Source organism: Leguminivora glycinivorella, chromosome 2 (genome assembly GCF_023078275.1).
Source record: "Leguminivora glycinivorella isolate SPB_JAAS2020 chromosome 2, LegGlyc_1.1, whole genome shotgun sequence".
Lineage (NCBI taxonomy): Eukaryota > Metazoa > Arthropoda > Insecta > Lepidoptera > Tortricidae > Leguminivora > Leguminivora glycinivorella.
This window is the reverse complement of record NC_062972.1, coordinates 3,548,633-3,565,680: the sequence shown is the minus strand read 5'-3', so window position 1 is coordinate 3,565,680 and position 17,048 is coordinate 3,548,633. Positions and strand designations below refer to the sequence as shown.

The following is a 17,048-nucleotide window of genomic DNA, read 5'->3' as shown; positions in this document are numbered from 1 at the left end:
CATACCTATTAGTCGCCAACGCCCCAACAACTTTGTTACGTTAACTGACGGATATGTTTAAGAAAATAAAATTTCGTTAAATCTAATTTCCACATGAAGGTATTTCTTTTATAGATAATTATTTTATTCAACCTCCTAAGCCACTAGAAAAATATAATAAACCGAAATCCGCAAGGAAAAACGAAAAAATTACCTTATAAATGAAACCAGTAAAATCACAAATGCCATATATAGTGTTTCTAACGATTTATTAAAATACACAAAAACATCCTTAACACAGAGTCGTGTATGCACTACGTCATAGTATTTGATGGTAAACTTATGTTTAAACATTACACTTAAAAACACTAAACTTTTTATAACGATTGCTGAATTTACATATTATAGTTACATTAAAACTCAGTTAAAACAGCGTACGTACAAGCAGAATATAACAAACATTTTATAATAAAATAATTAACCTTATGTCCAGCCTTCAATTTAAAGAAATTAACATAAGTTTTACCTAAGTAAGTGTATTTAATTTCATAATTGACGAACAAATATATCCACTAAGTAGATACAGAAGTCATAGCCTTATGAAAACGACATGGTTTCAGCTTGAAACTTTACCGTGGTATCTTTACAGCAAATCTTTCTTTTTTCTTTAAATGCAATAATTATTAAGAAGGGCTTCTTTGTTAAGAAAAGTCGAAAAACTTACAGTCATATTTAACCCTTAATTTGGCAGAGACTCTAGATTTATTAGTTTTGGAAAAAGAATATGTCCGCCACAGCGGACTCTGCCAAATATTGGGATAAATTAATATGTCCGCTGAGGCGGACACTGCCAAACATACGGTCATTTAAAATAAACAAGTATTTCTTAACATATATTTATTTTAAAAATTAACAAATATAATAATTTTGTATTAAAATCAAACTGACACATATTTATAGTCAAATATCATTATTTTAACTTTTTTCCGACTTTTTGGCCAGGTGGCACAGGCCGTGATCACGACAGACTGATGTGACAGTGATGTCCCAGGAAAATGTCGTCGAAGATGTAAACAACACAAAACTACCCGAAATTAATTATATCAATGTTCGGGGCAGACAAAGAAATTATAAATTTTGATCTACCCGGTTTTCTTTAATGTTTATTGCCCCTCGCGCGACATGTAACATTCACAATATCCGCGCACTACGTATACCTAAAAGTGCCAAAATTTTAACTGCTTGGTCCAGCACCAAATTAAATAAAATTCTACCTAAAAAGCGAAATTTGACAAATTAAGGGTTAACTTTGACAACTAAACAAAATATAACAAGTGCAACTATGTATATTCCTGTTGAAAATATCTCTAGAAAAAGATATGTCTGTATTACGAGACATGTAATAATTATTCAAAATAATATTATTCTTGCTTGACAAGGGGCTTTATCATAGAAGTTAATTTCCTCGCTAGATTAAACAGCATGCATAATGCATATATAATACTATTTTTTACTATAAATCTATAACTTGCTCTCAACGTACTAAAATCGCTGCCAATAGAAATTGTCAACAATGTAAACAAACCATTACATAAAATATCAATACTTTAGCACAATTTTATTATTTCAAAGGTTGAGGATCGTAATGTGATATGAATTGATTAAATAACACATGGATTTAGCCAGTACCTGATGAGTTAGAATGCAAATTAAATACATTTTGACTACAAGGTTTGTTTACATTGTTCACAAGTTCTATTGACGGCGACTTTATTTAGGATAGGATTTAAACAATTTTCTGATTAAAGACAATATTCAAGCTGAAACGAATTTCGTTCATAATTAGAAATATGTCTACATCGGTTCTACCGGTTATAGTTTTATTTTATTGATAGATATAAATCCTTCTCGATTTTCTTTTAGCTAGTCACAGTTCTTCCAATATATTTAAACTAGAATCTTAAATAAATTAACGGAGGTTTTATGTAGGTAATTAGAATAGGGGTAGGTAATGTGATCAAATTATTATTTTTAAGAAAGTTAGGCCAATAATATTAAAGTTAGGGTACATTAAGTTCGACCTAGTAGGCGCCATCAGAAAAAAAAATCATTCAGAAGCATGCGTTCAACTTTGAAGATCAGTAATATTAATTACATTGTTTTATACAAACCTGTCAAAGAAACATATTTTCTTAGCGCCTTTTAATAAATTGACTGTTTTTACCTCAAATCATCGGATGATAATTCTTTCAAATCGACAAGATATAAGTGTGTTTAATCTAACCAGCTGTTCGATTAAAGACACATTCTTGTTCATGACTTTGTAAGAACTATTTTACAAATAGTTTCTATAGAATGCAGTTCAACTATGTTACCTAAGACTATACGGAAGAGAGTTCAGGTTCCAGTGACATTCACATGGTTATATTTTGAGTGTTAAAAAGCTTGGTTAACATAGCGTTCAGTGGATTTTTTTTATTTGTTTGAAACATGTGTAGTTATTCCTACTTTTTAAGAACGATTTACAAGTGTCACTTGCTCATAAGTTTTTTAAGAACCTTTTACAAAAAATATCGAGGGACGCAATAAATAGCTCCATTCATCCACAGTTTTAGATTTTCAGCAACTCGTTTAAGTTAATCTTCAGCTAACCTAAAACGATTTTTTGAAGCCATTTTAAATCGTTTTCACTTCGGTAGCTTAACTTTTTCATTCATTTAAAAAATAAATCATTACACTTATTGCAAAAACGCACTTTAGAAATCATTTAAATTAGTATTGCTTTCATTCGTAGTTCAGAACCAAGTATGGAAACCAAGCTTTTACGTGACTGTACTATAATAGCACATAGTGTTACAGTTGCATAATTTACAATGTCTCTGCGAAGTAGCCCTCGTCATTGTTCGGCTGCACTCGCCTGTAGTTGTCCATCTGTAAATAATTAACCATTTGATTACCTCATAATGTAAAAAAAAAAAAAACAGTTTTTTCTCTCCTCCTGTCACATAGTACATTCGTACACACCTAGGTCTGAGTATAATAAAGAGTACTATCGTACAGTATGGCCACTCCCGCTACCCGCTGAAAGTGCCGCCCACCCCCTGTCGGTTACCTCACAGTTACCGCCTGTCAAAAACACGAACAGTCGACCTGTCATATTTCACTCATACAAGCATAGTACGCGTTCACCTACACGAGCTAAGACTGTGTGCTAGGAACGCGCCTCTTTCAATATATTTGATCGCCAGTGTCCGAAGTGTGCCTAGGTCAGCAAATCAGAAAACCTTAGATCTTATCATAAATTAAATATAACATGTTATATTTAATCTATGATCATATGTTTGTTGCCTTCGGCTGCGCCTCGGCCGATATTTACGTAATTATGATCTGAGACATTTGTTACATTACTAGCCTTGGTAAGTATGTAATATATTATTAATTTAAAGATCGTTATCAATGTGCACTTTTCGTGGCAAATGGTACGGTTGGCAAAAAAAAACAAATACTTACAATTATACTTTAAATACATATTCACTTTGTTCTTAACTACAAAATAAATGCTTTCCTTCTTAGGATTACACCTCTACGGTACAGTCAAGTGCAAAAATACGTATCGAAATAATCGTCTCATAAATATGGTACTACGCTCTTATTACACCGGACTAAGATGCTATAGGACATATTTTTGAGTAAGATGTGTACACCTATATTTTTACATTTGAATGTACAAAGCCTTTTCCAACCAACTATATATTTTTAAAATAATATACGTCAAATTATGTCGTAAAAATACATTACGCGAAGTGTATAATATTATTTTAATCTAAATAATCAAATGCCCTCTAGATACGACTATCTAGAATTGTTATTAAAGTAGTTCAAGTCAAAAGTAATGCGCGAAACCAAATCTGTTGAACAAATTTTAGTTATTTATTCAATGTAATTTAGATAAGTAATTATAAATATGTATAACTATATTTCATAATTTGTTAAGTATATGGGCCATTTTTATTTTCAAAGTTGTCCACCCCACTTTTTTTGGATTTGGAAATTTGTATGTGGTTTTAATTAGAATCGCGAGCTCTTTCAATTCTAATAGGAGAATAAAAGTGTTTTTTTCCATTCCGTTACCATTTTTTCATACATTTTGTATAGCGGTAACGGAATGGAAGGTTCGAAAAAATATATGGAAATCTTGGGACATTTTTTTTCTCCTATCAGGATCGAAAGAGCTTGCGATTCTGAGTATTAATCGCGTAAAAATACCCATGTTACAAAATAAGTGGGGTGGACAACTTTGAAAAAAAATGGCCCATATAATGTTTTAAATACTTGTGTATTTGTTTTTTTGTCAACCATACTCTGCCACCGATACAGCACGCTGATAACGATCTTTAATTATTATCCCACAACATAAGCTTCATAGAGTTATCTATAGGACTTTCTTGATAAATCGGTGTAATATTTAAAACATTTCTAGAAATTCAAGCGATTCTGTGTCGATTTGTCTAAAAGGTACAATTCTGACAACAAATTCTTTTTTATAAATTTGAATAGGTAGACGGAAGCGCTGGTAGCCTAGCGGTAAGTACGTGCGACTTTCGTTCCGGGGGTCGCAGGTTCGAACCCCGGCTCGCACCAATGAGTTTTTCGGAATTTATGTGCGAAATGTCACTTGATATTTGCCAGTCGCTTTTCGGTGAAGGAAAACATCGTGAGGAAACCAGACTAATTCCAAATAAGGTCTAGTTTACCCTTCGGGTTGAAGGTCAGATGGCAGTCGCTTTCATAAAACTAGTGCCTACGCCATATCTTGGGATTAGTTGTCAAAGCGGACCCCAGGCTCCCATGAGCCGTGGCAAATGCCGAGATAACGCAAAGAGGATGATGATGATGATTTAAATAGGTAGACGTTTGACCACGATCACACCTGATTCGGTTATATAGAACTAATAGATGTCAATTATTTTTCAGATTGAACAAAAATTGCATAAATTCGTAAAGAGGAGAATATCGACAGTATGGCGAAAATCCCCAATATCGAAAATCCTCAAACGAATTTATTTCTTTATTAAAATTTGACAGTTTCAAGCCAAAGCTTAAACGAATGGACTCCGATGGGCTTTTACCTGAATTGTTTTTTTTTATTTATACATTCACTAGCTTTTTTACCGCGGCTTCGCTCACGTTAAATTCGAAAATTGCCGAATGCTCCATAGACCCCCCCCCCCGCCATTTCTTTTAGGGAAGGGACAAAAGTATCTTATTTCACTCTCCATCCCTTCAACCATCGCCAGTTAAAAAACACGTCATTTCGTCGCTCCGTTTTGCCGTGAAAAACGGACAATACACACACACTTTCCCGTTTGTAATATTAGTATGGCAAAATCCAAGTTCATGATGATTACGCATTCATGGCCGCTTAATTGAACCGTCAACGAGGACTTACGTCAGTGTTCTAATTACAATCACATAATGATTCCACAGACTACCCTTTAGGTACTATTATTGGTTAGCGAGCAGCAGTGAGTCAAGGAAGAAGATTGATTTAATAGTTATTTTGTTATACAAGGGGGCAAAGTTGTATTTTAACGCCGAGTGTGGAATTGAAAAACGAGCAAGTGAAAGAATTCTACAGTTGAACCACGAGCGAAGCGAGTGGTTCGAGAATAGAATCCTAAACTTGCGAGTTTTTTAACACACGAGAAGTAAAATACATTTGCACTCGAGTGTAACACAAAACTTTTCCCCTCACTATAGCGAGGAAACTACAACGCAAAAAGTGCGTTTAATCACTGTGTCCAGTAATTCCACAGGTGGTAAATCATCTTTATTACTAGATTCACCTACCTTTATCAATTTTAAAGGAGTTAATTCGACTTCATTCAAGGTGAAATTACTTTACTCACTAGTGGATAAAATGCGTTTTTACCCGCTGGTATTAAAGGACAAAACACGTGTTTCCGAGCTAGTGAGGGGAAAAAATATATACGGCCTAGTTTTAGCCATTATTAAAGTTCGAATCTGAAACACAGTGTGTTACCAACAAGTAGAGGTTTTAACTATTGTTTTCTTGATAGCAGAAGATAGTTCTGATAGCAGAAGTGCTGTGTTGAATATTTGTTAGCGTTTACAGTTTCATTGTGTAATAGTTCATGAAACAGCATGCCTCGCGAGTCCCAGAAACAACAAAGCAAAACTTTTAAGCGGTTCTTTTGACTCAGCTTCGGTTGAGTTGGTGGCGTTTCTTCTCGAGGCAGCTAAAAAGCACGACGTGTATCGTTCTCATAATAAATCCATGATTCATCTTCCGTAACCAGATCAGTCAAAAACTCTTTACGTCGGGGTCGCAGCAAAAGTGATTGACAGATGGCGACACGGACTGCACGACTGGCGTCGATAAGGATGTGCGGTACCCATCGAGCCAAAACTTTTCGATACCCAAGCTCATGCAGATGGTATTCCACAGCGTGGTGACTGCAGTTAAGTGCTTCCGCTAATTCACGAGTAGTAGCATCAGGATTCGACTGTAGTTCGCGGCGTAAATCGTCATCATTGAATGCAGGTGGTCGCCCTGAGCGTGACTGACTTTCAAGTTTGTCCTTTTCAAGTTTTCCTGTCTCCTGATTTAAAACGGTCAAACCATCTGGACACCGTGGCATGGCTTGTACTTCCAGCGCCCAATGCAGTGTTGATATTGTCAGCCGCAGCCCGCGCACTGTGGCCTAACAAGTACTCGTATAAGTAAAGTGTTCGAACTTGTCGCTCGTCCATTTTATTTCAATCTAACTAAACCAATCACGAGGGCGGCTTTATATACCCTCACATTAGAAGTACCTAGAATGTTCTACAACATACTAGAATATTATCGAAAACAATTAACTTAAGAAAGGAAATGTATAGAGTTTTGTAGAGTGTGTCATTACTTTTGTGCCAACCCAATATAAAACTCAGCAGCCGCGCACACAGAGCAAGCGCCCGTAGTTTGCGTCGCGCTCTCGATATGAAAAAGCGGGGTCGCCATTTGTTAGTCGTATAACTCGAAATCAAAAAATCCTTGTAGCTTTTCACCTATTCGCGTTTTGCCGCGATAGCGTATTTTGTTGTAGCGTGTAATATCGATAGTATATTTTGTTACTCGCATATTTTTCAATAGATTTTTACAACAGTAGCAGATTTTAATGTAGCGTTTATCACTAATAGCCTATTAAGTTAGCCGCAAATATTTTTAGTCGCATTTTACCTGGGTCTCATACTATTGTATTAATGGTTTAAAAAAAAGGCTATATCACTGGGATATAATACGTTGTCAAATGGACATATATCAACATCAACATTTGCATTAGTAATATAATATTTTATTAGTAATATCAGTGATATGCACAACGAGGTTATATAACCAGGAGACAACCTACAAATGCGAAATGCATTTGCAAAACAAAACTAAAGTGCTAAAAAAAAGGAAATATCACAATATCTAATAACGCATTACAAACAAATATCTATTGAGGTGAAAAGCGACTACAGTGAAAAAAGGCAGGATAATAAATATACTATGAATTTTATACACAATTGTAATTGGCGACCAAAAATCATACTACAAGAAAAAAATATTGTTCAGAAATTTTGAGATCGCGGCAAAACGCGAATAGGTGAAAAGCTACAAGGATTTTTTGATTTCGAGGTATACGACTAACAAATGGGGGTCGCTACTCTTGATAAAGATCCTCGAAAATGGATCGAAACATGTCGAACGCTATATCGACTTAACACGTGAGTAAAACGCTTCAAATATTTTTTAAATAAGTAGGGGTTTTTTAAAGGAACGTAATAATTAATTATTAATTAAAAATTAATTAATTATTCATTATTCATTATACGCGATTTAATCCGTTTCCATAGTTTTATTTCATAAAAATGTCGACTTATAAACTTTCTAACAAACATTTTATTGCCAGCAATGTACAGCACAAACACTTGTCAAGTGAGGGAATGACAGCTCATAAGTATGAGCGATGTAAGTAATGACAATTAAGAAGTGCACGCATTACATTGAATGTTGGGATTACGGAAAAACATTTTTTCAGCTAATATAAATAACTATCATTTGCTGATATGCGCAAACGATTGCTAATTGACTATATTATTATTGGTTTTAATAAATGCCCGGGTGGTAGTAACACACTGTATAAACTAACCAAGTATGGATTAAACATGTTAGTATCAAAACCGGCCAAGAGCGTGTCGGGCCACGCTCAGTGTAGGGTTCCGTAGTTTTCCGTATTTTTCTCAAAAACTACTGAACCTATCAAGTTCAAAACAATTTTCCTAGAAAGTATTTATAAAGTTCTACTTATGTGATTTTTTTCATATTTTTTAAACATATGGTTCAAAAGTTAGAGGGGGGGGGACGCACTTTTTTTTTCTTTAGGAGCGATTATTTCCGAAAATATTAATATTATCAAAAAACGATCTTAGTAAACCCTTATTCATTTTTTAATACCTATCCAACAATATATCACACGTTGGGGTTGGAATTAAAAAAAATATCAGCCCCCACTTTACATGTAGGGGGGGTACCCTAATAAAACATTTTTTTCGATTTCTTATTTTTGCACTTTGTTGGCGTGATCGATATACATATTGGTACCAAATTTCAGCTTTCTAGTGATAACAGTTACTGAGATTATCCGCGGACGGACGGACGGACGGACGGACGGACAGACAGACATGGCGAAACTATAAGGGTTCCTAGTTGACTACGGAACCCTAAAAATGACTTTCTTAAGACTAAACGTCGCTTTATGAGACATACATCCAATTCATATCGTATCTAGAGTTCATTTTAAATGTAATATTAAAGTTCGAATCGCTCCTACCTATTGATATTATCGGATTGCGTTATAATTTAAATTATATTATATTTAAAAATGTATGTATGTAAAAAATAATGTAATACAAAGCGACTCTACAAATGTTTGTAATGTTGTTACTTCTTTACATACATACATACAATCACGCCTGTATCCCATAAAGGGTAGGCAGAGTACATGAAACTAAGCTTCAATGTCACTTTTGCCAAATAAGGGGTCGAAAGAAAACTAAACTGTGACATTGCAGTGACAGGTGGCCAGCCTCTCGCCTACGCCACAATTTAACCCATATCCCTTCTACGACACCCACGGGAAGAAAGGGGGTGGTGAAATTCTTAACCCGTCACCACACAGCAGTTACTTCATTAATAGTTCAATTAATTCATTTTCCTCTTTCTGACACTGATTTACGTATTAGAATTGCCAGTAAATGTAATGTGACTATATTTTCCTTCAATTTTTTTAAAAGTCACTGAACAAAAAATGTTGTTAAGTTTGAACCAACAGTTAAACTTTTACTCGTTATGTGAATAAACTTTTGTCAAAATGATGCTTTTGTAGACCAAATCTGAGATTGTGTTAAACAACAGGGTTGTCAGCTAACGACATACAAACAAAAATCTCACCCAGTGCTTCACGATGTTCCGAAGTTTAAACTTCATTACCTCGCGGGCAGCGGCACTGTTCTCCGGGTCGTAGATACCTGGGAAATTAGATCTTGTTTAGTCATTTTTGGCAACCCTAAGAATAATGATTATCCTTGGGTAGATTAATGAAAATAAAAAAATAAAAATTGGGGGACACCAACACAGATAAACTTAGCCCCAAATTAAGCAAAGCTTGTACTATCGGTGCTAAGCGACGATATTATATTGTACATACTTAAATAGATAAATACATACTTATATACATAGAAAACATCCATAACTCAGGAACAAATATCTGTGCTCATCACACAAATAAATGCCCTTACCGGGATTCGAACCCAGGACCGCGGCTCAGAAAATGAAAAAATAATAAAATGTTAAAAATGGAAAATTGTATTTTGTTAACAACCCTAAACCGATGATTCTTGGTATCCCCGAGGTGACTTTTTTCTCGACGTAAGCCTTTTTTTTTTTGTAGTTGCCATAAATATCAGAACATAAAAGATAACTTTCTATACTCGTACGACTAAAATTTAAGGTTACTCTGTTCCGGCTTGCAATACTGAAGACTATATTGGTTTTAAAAAAATCACCTACATTTTGCGCACCGGATTAAATGTATAACAAATCGTAGGAATATATTATTTACTTACGTCACATATTCTTACAAATATGACAGTTAATGAATTTATTGTAGCACTTTCTCATTCAAAATGCCATGTAAAGTCTACGTTTATACAACTCTTGTTCACGCATTTGACGGTAGATTTCATGTGTTTAGGTACCTGTCCGTAATGGCCTAACTTTTAGTCTCCTACATCAAAACTCACTTAGTTTTACATAACATAATGTCGGACTAGGTACTCTAAACTTTATTTTACAAGCAGTCAACCACACACTCCGGATTTAATTTAAGATTAACACGACACAAAAACAGGTTGCGTAGCCGAATGGCACAAACTCTCACGAAACGCTCACGAAACGAAACGCTCGTAGATATCTATCTCTATCGCCCTTGCGTATTGGCGCGACAGAGCCAGACTACCTTTCGTGGCGTTTCGTTTTCGTTTGGCGTCGTAGAACTGCCGTTCGACTACGGGGCCAGGCATCGTGTTTCTGGGCGTAAGTCGCGGTATGAGAATCTATTTTTATGTGGCTGTTTTTTTTAAGTATTTAGGTACGTAGCCACAACCACAATACAAGCTTTCTTGAATGCCATGCGAGGGTTTAGGTACTGGTGAAACCTGATAAGTTGAGAAAACTAGTTTTTGAAATGCGAACTATGTGCGATTTCCACAATGTTGTTATTTCAAAACAAATTATCTCGATTTATCGGGTAACCAGTAAACCCTTGGATCTTAGGAAACGTGTAAGAATTTCTTAAATTTATATCTACCTGCTACCGTCTGCGTTCATGTTCATTCATCATGTTCAGCCAGGCAAGTATTGTCGCGCGATAAATGATAAAACATCTCGCCGTCCCTATCGCACTTAAGAATAACGGCCAGATGTTTTATCATTTATCGCGCGACCATGATTGCCTTCCTGGTTTATATTGAAAAATATGAGCGTTGGGGTATTCTTGAACCATTGCATCGTCACCTGAGGGTTAATAGCCTGTTAAAGAGCTCTAAAGCCTTAATGATTATTATTACCTCCATCTCTTACAGGGATGATGTCTTCACCGGCAGGGAGCAGGCCACTGAACCCGGAGCAGGTAGCCAGGGTGTGGCGGAGTTTCTTCTTGGCCCATCATCATCAGCAGATGATGATCTCTAAAGCTGTCTAAACTTTATTACCTCCATCTCTTACAGGGATGATGTCATCACCGGCAGGGAGCAGGCCACTGAACCCGGAGCAGGTATTTAGACAGGGTGTGGACTTGTGGAGGGGTTTCTTCGTGGCCCATTACATTATCAGATGAAGGTTAGCCAGTTAAAGCGACGTAGCTATAAGGGTCATTACCTCCATCTCTTACAGGGATGATGTCATCACCGGCAGGCAGCCAGGTCACTAAACCCGGAGCAGGTAGACAGGGTGTGGACTTGTGGAGGGGTTTCTTCGTGGCCCATTACATTATCAGATGAAGGTTAGCCAGTTAAAGCGACGTAGCTATAAGGGTCATTACCTCCATCTCTTACAGGGATGATGTCATCACCAGCAGGGAGCAGGCCACTGAACCCGGAACGAGGGTAGCCAGGGTGTGGCGGGGTTTCTTCTTGACCCATCTGTCGCTGCATCATCAGCTCTGGATTAGAGGACTGTACAGAAACAATATTTTTTTAATAGAACAATTTACATGAAATATTGAAGTTAGCATAATTATTTGGGAAGCTGTAAAATTAATCTTCATTCTTATTTTAAGGGCCGAATGCTTATACTATATTCGATACATTACAGTTACCTTATTCAGTATATTGACCAAATACCGCAATGTGATTATTTAGTGGGGCTTATATTATGTAAGGTACAGCGGGGTAATTTCGACTGGGGGTCAAATGCAACTGATCCAGTTTTTCCATGTTTTATAATGTTTGCATTATTAAATTGAGTGTCCACTGGTTATATATATACGGCACGCGTGTTCAGTGGATACATGTGGAACTCAACTTAATAGTGTAGGTAATAATGGAAAAATGGTCGAGATTTGCCCCGCTGTGCCTTACATAATCATAATTATTCAATATACTTCTGTTAAAGTAGAATTTGGTAAATGAAATAACTATGCTTTCAAAGGTTTTTTCTTTCAGTTTGGAATACCTATAGATCCTTCATGATTTTTGAAGAATATTAAAAATATGATGTAGGTACTTTATTCAAATCAGTAATATAATTCGACACATCTCAAAATCATCTTTGCCTACAAGTACTAACCAACACAACAAAACTTTGTACATACACAACGAACTTAAACTAAACTTATTATAATACAATTACACATAGCTAGTCTTAACTTAGTAGGCGGCGAATTTACCTAATTGTTTTAACATTTCCATTACGAAAGTTTCATAGGGGAGACCGGGGTAAGAAGTTACCGGATATGTTATTCTGATTGATAAAACTTGGCTAGGAAAAAAAAGAAAATTTCACAACGCACCGACAGATTCCATTTAAAACAGCCTGCAGCCAAAATATTGGATTGGAAACTGGTACCTAATCACGTTTTTTTTTTTTGTTTTACAGATAATGAGGCTCAGTCTTAATTTATTAATATTTATAAATATTTTGTTCCAGTATGTAGATATTGTGTTACGTATACTTTCTAATTTTGAACTCTAGAGTTAACTTAATAACAAAGAAAATATATAAAATTGCTTAATTATTGTGTCGATAATAATGTTAGATATGTATTCGTATGTTGTTTTTATCTGCAGCATTATATTAATACTGCGAATGTAGCCGAATGTACAAATGCTTTTGATAATATCATTATCTTCCTATTTCTATCCCTCTTTTGTATTGGAGTGACAAACCCAAACTGCGTTTCGATCAGCGTCTAACGTCAATGATCGTCTGTAATCACGTTTTTGTATCAAAATTTGTGGTTATCAAAAAAGTAGGCGACATCCAACCTCGCTCTCCCCTTCTCGTACATTTGCGAGGCGTGACATTCCTCTTAAAGGTATTCTGAGATTGAAGAAAGTAAGTATATTCGTATTTCGGCTTTAGATTTTTGGATTTCCACGTAGAGTTTGTGTGGAAGAGTAATTTAAATTGAGTAATTACTAAATGGAGTAAAATCTGCACAACGGGTAAAGGTCGATTAGATGTGGGTTATGATGTTTGTTTCTTCTAATTGTTTGTTAAAAATAACATGATTAGAAGCGTTATTTTATCGCCTTTAGATCAAATAAAAGGTTTATAATGTTATATTATAAATTGACTTGAACATAAAATGAATTGGTCCACAATATCTTATTTATGTTACAAAATTTCTAAAAATATAAGTGAAAATGAAAATGAAAATGAAAATGAAATATTTATTTTTCAAGTAGGCATATTACAATGCGCATATGAACGTCAAATAAAGCTACGCCGGCTCTAACCCTACGCCTCAGCCTCGAGAAGATTTCAGTCCCCCCTCAGTTGGGAGGGGGGTATCCACTATGGGACCGGCAAGAAACTCGGCGGGCAACTTCTTTTCAAAACATTACATCTTATAACTAACATGCATTAAATAACAAGATACAATTTAACATGCAAAAGTATTCATCAAAGAATATGAACAGACTAGGTACTCTATGGAAATTAATTTCAATAAATTATATTATTGCTTAATAATACGTCGTTCTTCTTCAGAGAAAACATATCAAATTGTCACAGAAGAAAAAGATAATATGAATCTCAATAAGAAGATCATTATACGACACTTTTTCGAACATCTAACAGAAACGTATACTTTCCATTTAACAAATAAGTATCGGTCAAAATCACTGAGTTTTGTGGACTTTAACCGAAATAAAAATCGTGAAAATTTAACTTTTTTAGGGTTCCAGGGGTTCCTTAGGTACAACTGTTATGGTGCGACTCTATCCGTCTGTCACATTCCTAAATATCGCGAAAATTACTTATGCATTCGTAGGGTTGCAAAAAAACGGTTTTTATTTCTGGCTTGAAAAAAAAAACATGAAAAAAAAAACCGTGAAAAAAAAAACAGTTTTTTTTCTGGAGTAGGTATGTTTTTTTTCTCTCAAAATTTGCAAAGTAGTTAATACTTTTATGCGGTTTTTTAAACTTAATGTTAACTATTAAACGAATTTATTCAAATAACTTTGATTTCTGGTCTTATATAAAGTAACATTTACGAAATCTATAGTTGGTAGTTATCACTATTTACTGTTGGCAACACCACCGCCTCTCCACGCTGCACGCCGCATCGGGGATTCCCCGATAAACGTTTGTATACTGAATGTTAATCGAATTAAAATGCACGTTTTTGTTATTGAAACACGTTACAACTCACGAAAAACCGTCATTGTCGAATTATTTGTTTATCTGAAAAAAAACCATATTTAGAAAAAAAACAATGGTGCTCGGTTTTTTTTCATGTTTTTTTTTATAAATCTGAAAAAAAAACATTTGGTTCTTTTTCTATTTGCAGCCCTATGCATTCGATTTGTAATTAAGAACAGGCCCCGTAGCCGAATGGCATTTCTCCGACGCCAAACGAAAGCGATACGCCGCTGGCTCTGTCGCGCCAATACGCAAGCGCGATAGTGATAGATATCTACTAGCGCTTCGTTTCGTGAGCGTTTCGTGAGCGATTGTGCCATTCGGCTAGCCACCCAGCTATGAACATTGTTACCCTCTACAAATTGAAAGTACTTATTATTTATTATTATCGAATACAAAATTTCGTAACTTCCACTTACGTCTATATTGTTGGTGTCCCCGGATCTTTTGCCGTGCCCGCCGAAGCAGGAGTGACCGAACGCAGAACATCCACCTTAAACAAAAGAGATCATTTAAACTAAGTCAAGAGAAAACAAATACATTATAAAAATATATCTTAATCCTGACAGTTTTTGTCAGAATCACTTGATATGACATAATTCATCCGTGGCTAGTCTAGTCTAGTCTTAAAAATTTTTTCTACTCCCGAACTGTTATACGTCATTTACACGGTCGTGCATAGATCTTTAAAACCCTACATAAAGGTCTATTCCCCAAAGCCAGTGTCCGCCGGCTTTCCGCGCATGCGCGCAGTATCGAAAAAACTGAAAACGCATTGTTTGGCTCTGTAACCATGGCAACGCCTTATAACGACACTGCGCGAGTGCGCGGAAAGGCTTTGGGCAGCGGAGCTGACAGTGCAAACCTTTGCGTCAAAATACAGGAAACAGTGTGAATTTCACGAAAGTTATTCAAGAAAACTATTAAAAACTAAGTGCATGGTCGTAGAAAAAGTATTGTATGCAACGGTGTTTAACTGGGTCAAAAAATACTCGTGTCGTCTCAATAACAATTTTCGGCTTCGCCTCAAATTGTTACCCACGCCACTCGTCTTTTTTGACCTCCTTTAAACGCCTGTTGCATAAAATACTATACAATCAAGTGACGTAGGCCATACTTGGTACTTATAACCTAACCACAAAATTAAAATTTTGAAAAAACCCCCGACCGCGACCTAGTGGACCGATTTTCATGAAACATGGCTAAGAACACTCCCGACTAACACAGCTTTCAAATAAAAAAAACTAAATCGAAATCGGTTCATCCGTTCAGGAGCTACGATGCCACAGACAGACACACACACAGACAGACAAATAGACAGACAGACAGACAGACAGACGGACAGACAGACAGACAGACAGGCAGACAGACAGACAGACAGACACGTCAAACTTATAACACCCCGTCGTTTTTGCGTCGGGGGTTAAAAACTAACATTTATTTTTAATATGAGCGATAAATATATATTTTTTTTTAATTTACAAAAGTAATTACTAAATTTGTTTTTTATCGTGCTGAAACGTCTACGAGTGATATTACATATTTTAAAATTAAAGGAAAAATGGAAAAATTCACACCTCCGGCAGGACTCAAACCTGCGATCTTTGGCCTTGCCGGGGCCATCCCGCTTCCAACTGCGCCACGGAGGCCTGCTGGATGTGTCCGAAATTATCCATGCCTTCCCTCAATTCTCAACCACCTTAGGGTGGCGTTATAGCAAACATCTACCCGTAAGAATAGATCTTAACAGGCACTGCAGTCTCAATTTACATTGAGAATTCGCCAGTAACAATGTGCTAACCCATACTAAATTTGTTTTTTATCATGCAGAAACGTCTGCGAGCGATATTACATATTTTTAAATAAAAGGAAAAATGGAAAAATTCACACCTCCGGTAGGACTCGAACCTGCGACCTTTGGCCTCTTTTTCCATTTTTCCTTTAATTTAAAAATAATTACTAGTTCAACATAGGTTTACAATTTGGATTACGTTTTCGTTTCACTTTATTATCAAGTGTGTTCCAAAGCTAAGTTGAATAAAACTAAACTGCAGTGTGAAGAATAAGTTTTCTCACTGACTTTTTTAATAATGAATCAAAAGAAAGGCGCTCATTATTTCTTTCGCACGTAGTTTTTTCTTCAGAAAAACAATATAGGTACATATCTCCTTCTTCTATTGAATATAAGACTTAAAATTGAGGAAAGAGTTACATTATTCACTTTAACCATAACAAATATAATTTGCACTATGCCGTTTTATCATGAATTAAGCATAATATTTTCTTACCGACCGCCTCAGTGAAAAGGCAGACCTATGATAACACTAAAATGAAATAATTAATAAAGATATAGAATAGGCATTTTATAAATGTACATATATGTACATAGCTTCACTCACGTATTCCAAAACAGGGAGAGAGAACAAATGACACTGCTCGTGTTTTATTAGTTACAATTATTAAGGGGTAGAAAAAAAACGAAATTCTAATATTGCGGCCAGGGGGCCGATTTTTGAATCTCACTGTCACTAAAATACCGGTTGAAAACGGTGAATTGCCTTTTATTTTCAGTGACAATTTTCTGAATTCGAACGCC

General features: G+C 35.6%; 1 protein-coding gene across 4 annotated transcripts in view; it reads right to left on the bottom strand.

The window, feature by feature from the left end:
* Positions 1 to 1,651: 1,651 nt before the first annotated feature.
* The window catches only part of LOC125241014 (neuropeptide CCHamide-2), an 82,352-nt gene continuing 66,955 nt past the window's right edge, over positions 1,652 to 17,048 (bottom strand). For all 4 annotated transcript variants that reach the window (XM_048149294.1, XM_048149310.1, XM_048149286.1 and 1 more), the window contains exons 3-6: positions 14,872 to 14,945; positions 11,628 to 11,760; positions 9,479 to 9,555; positions 1,652 to 2,910 (exon numbers count right to left, since the gene is read on the bottom strand). In XM_048149294.1, coding sequence (XP_048005251.1) covers positions 2,848 to 2,910; positions 9,479 to 9,555; positions 11,628 to 11,760; positions 14,872 to 14,945 — 347 coding nt within the window. In that variant the 3' untranslated portion in view covers positions 1,652 to 2,847. The remainder of the gene's footprint in view (positions 2,911 to 9,478; positions 9,556 to 11,627; positions 11,761 to 14,871; positions 14,946 to 17,048) is intronic.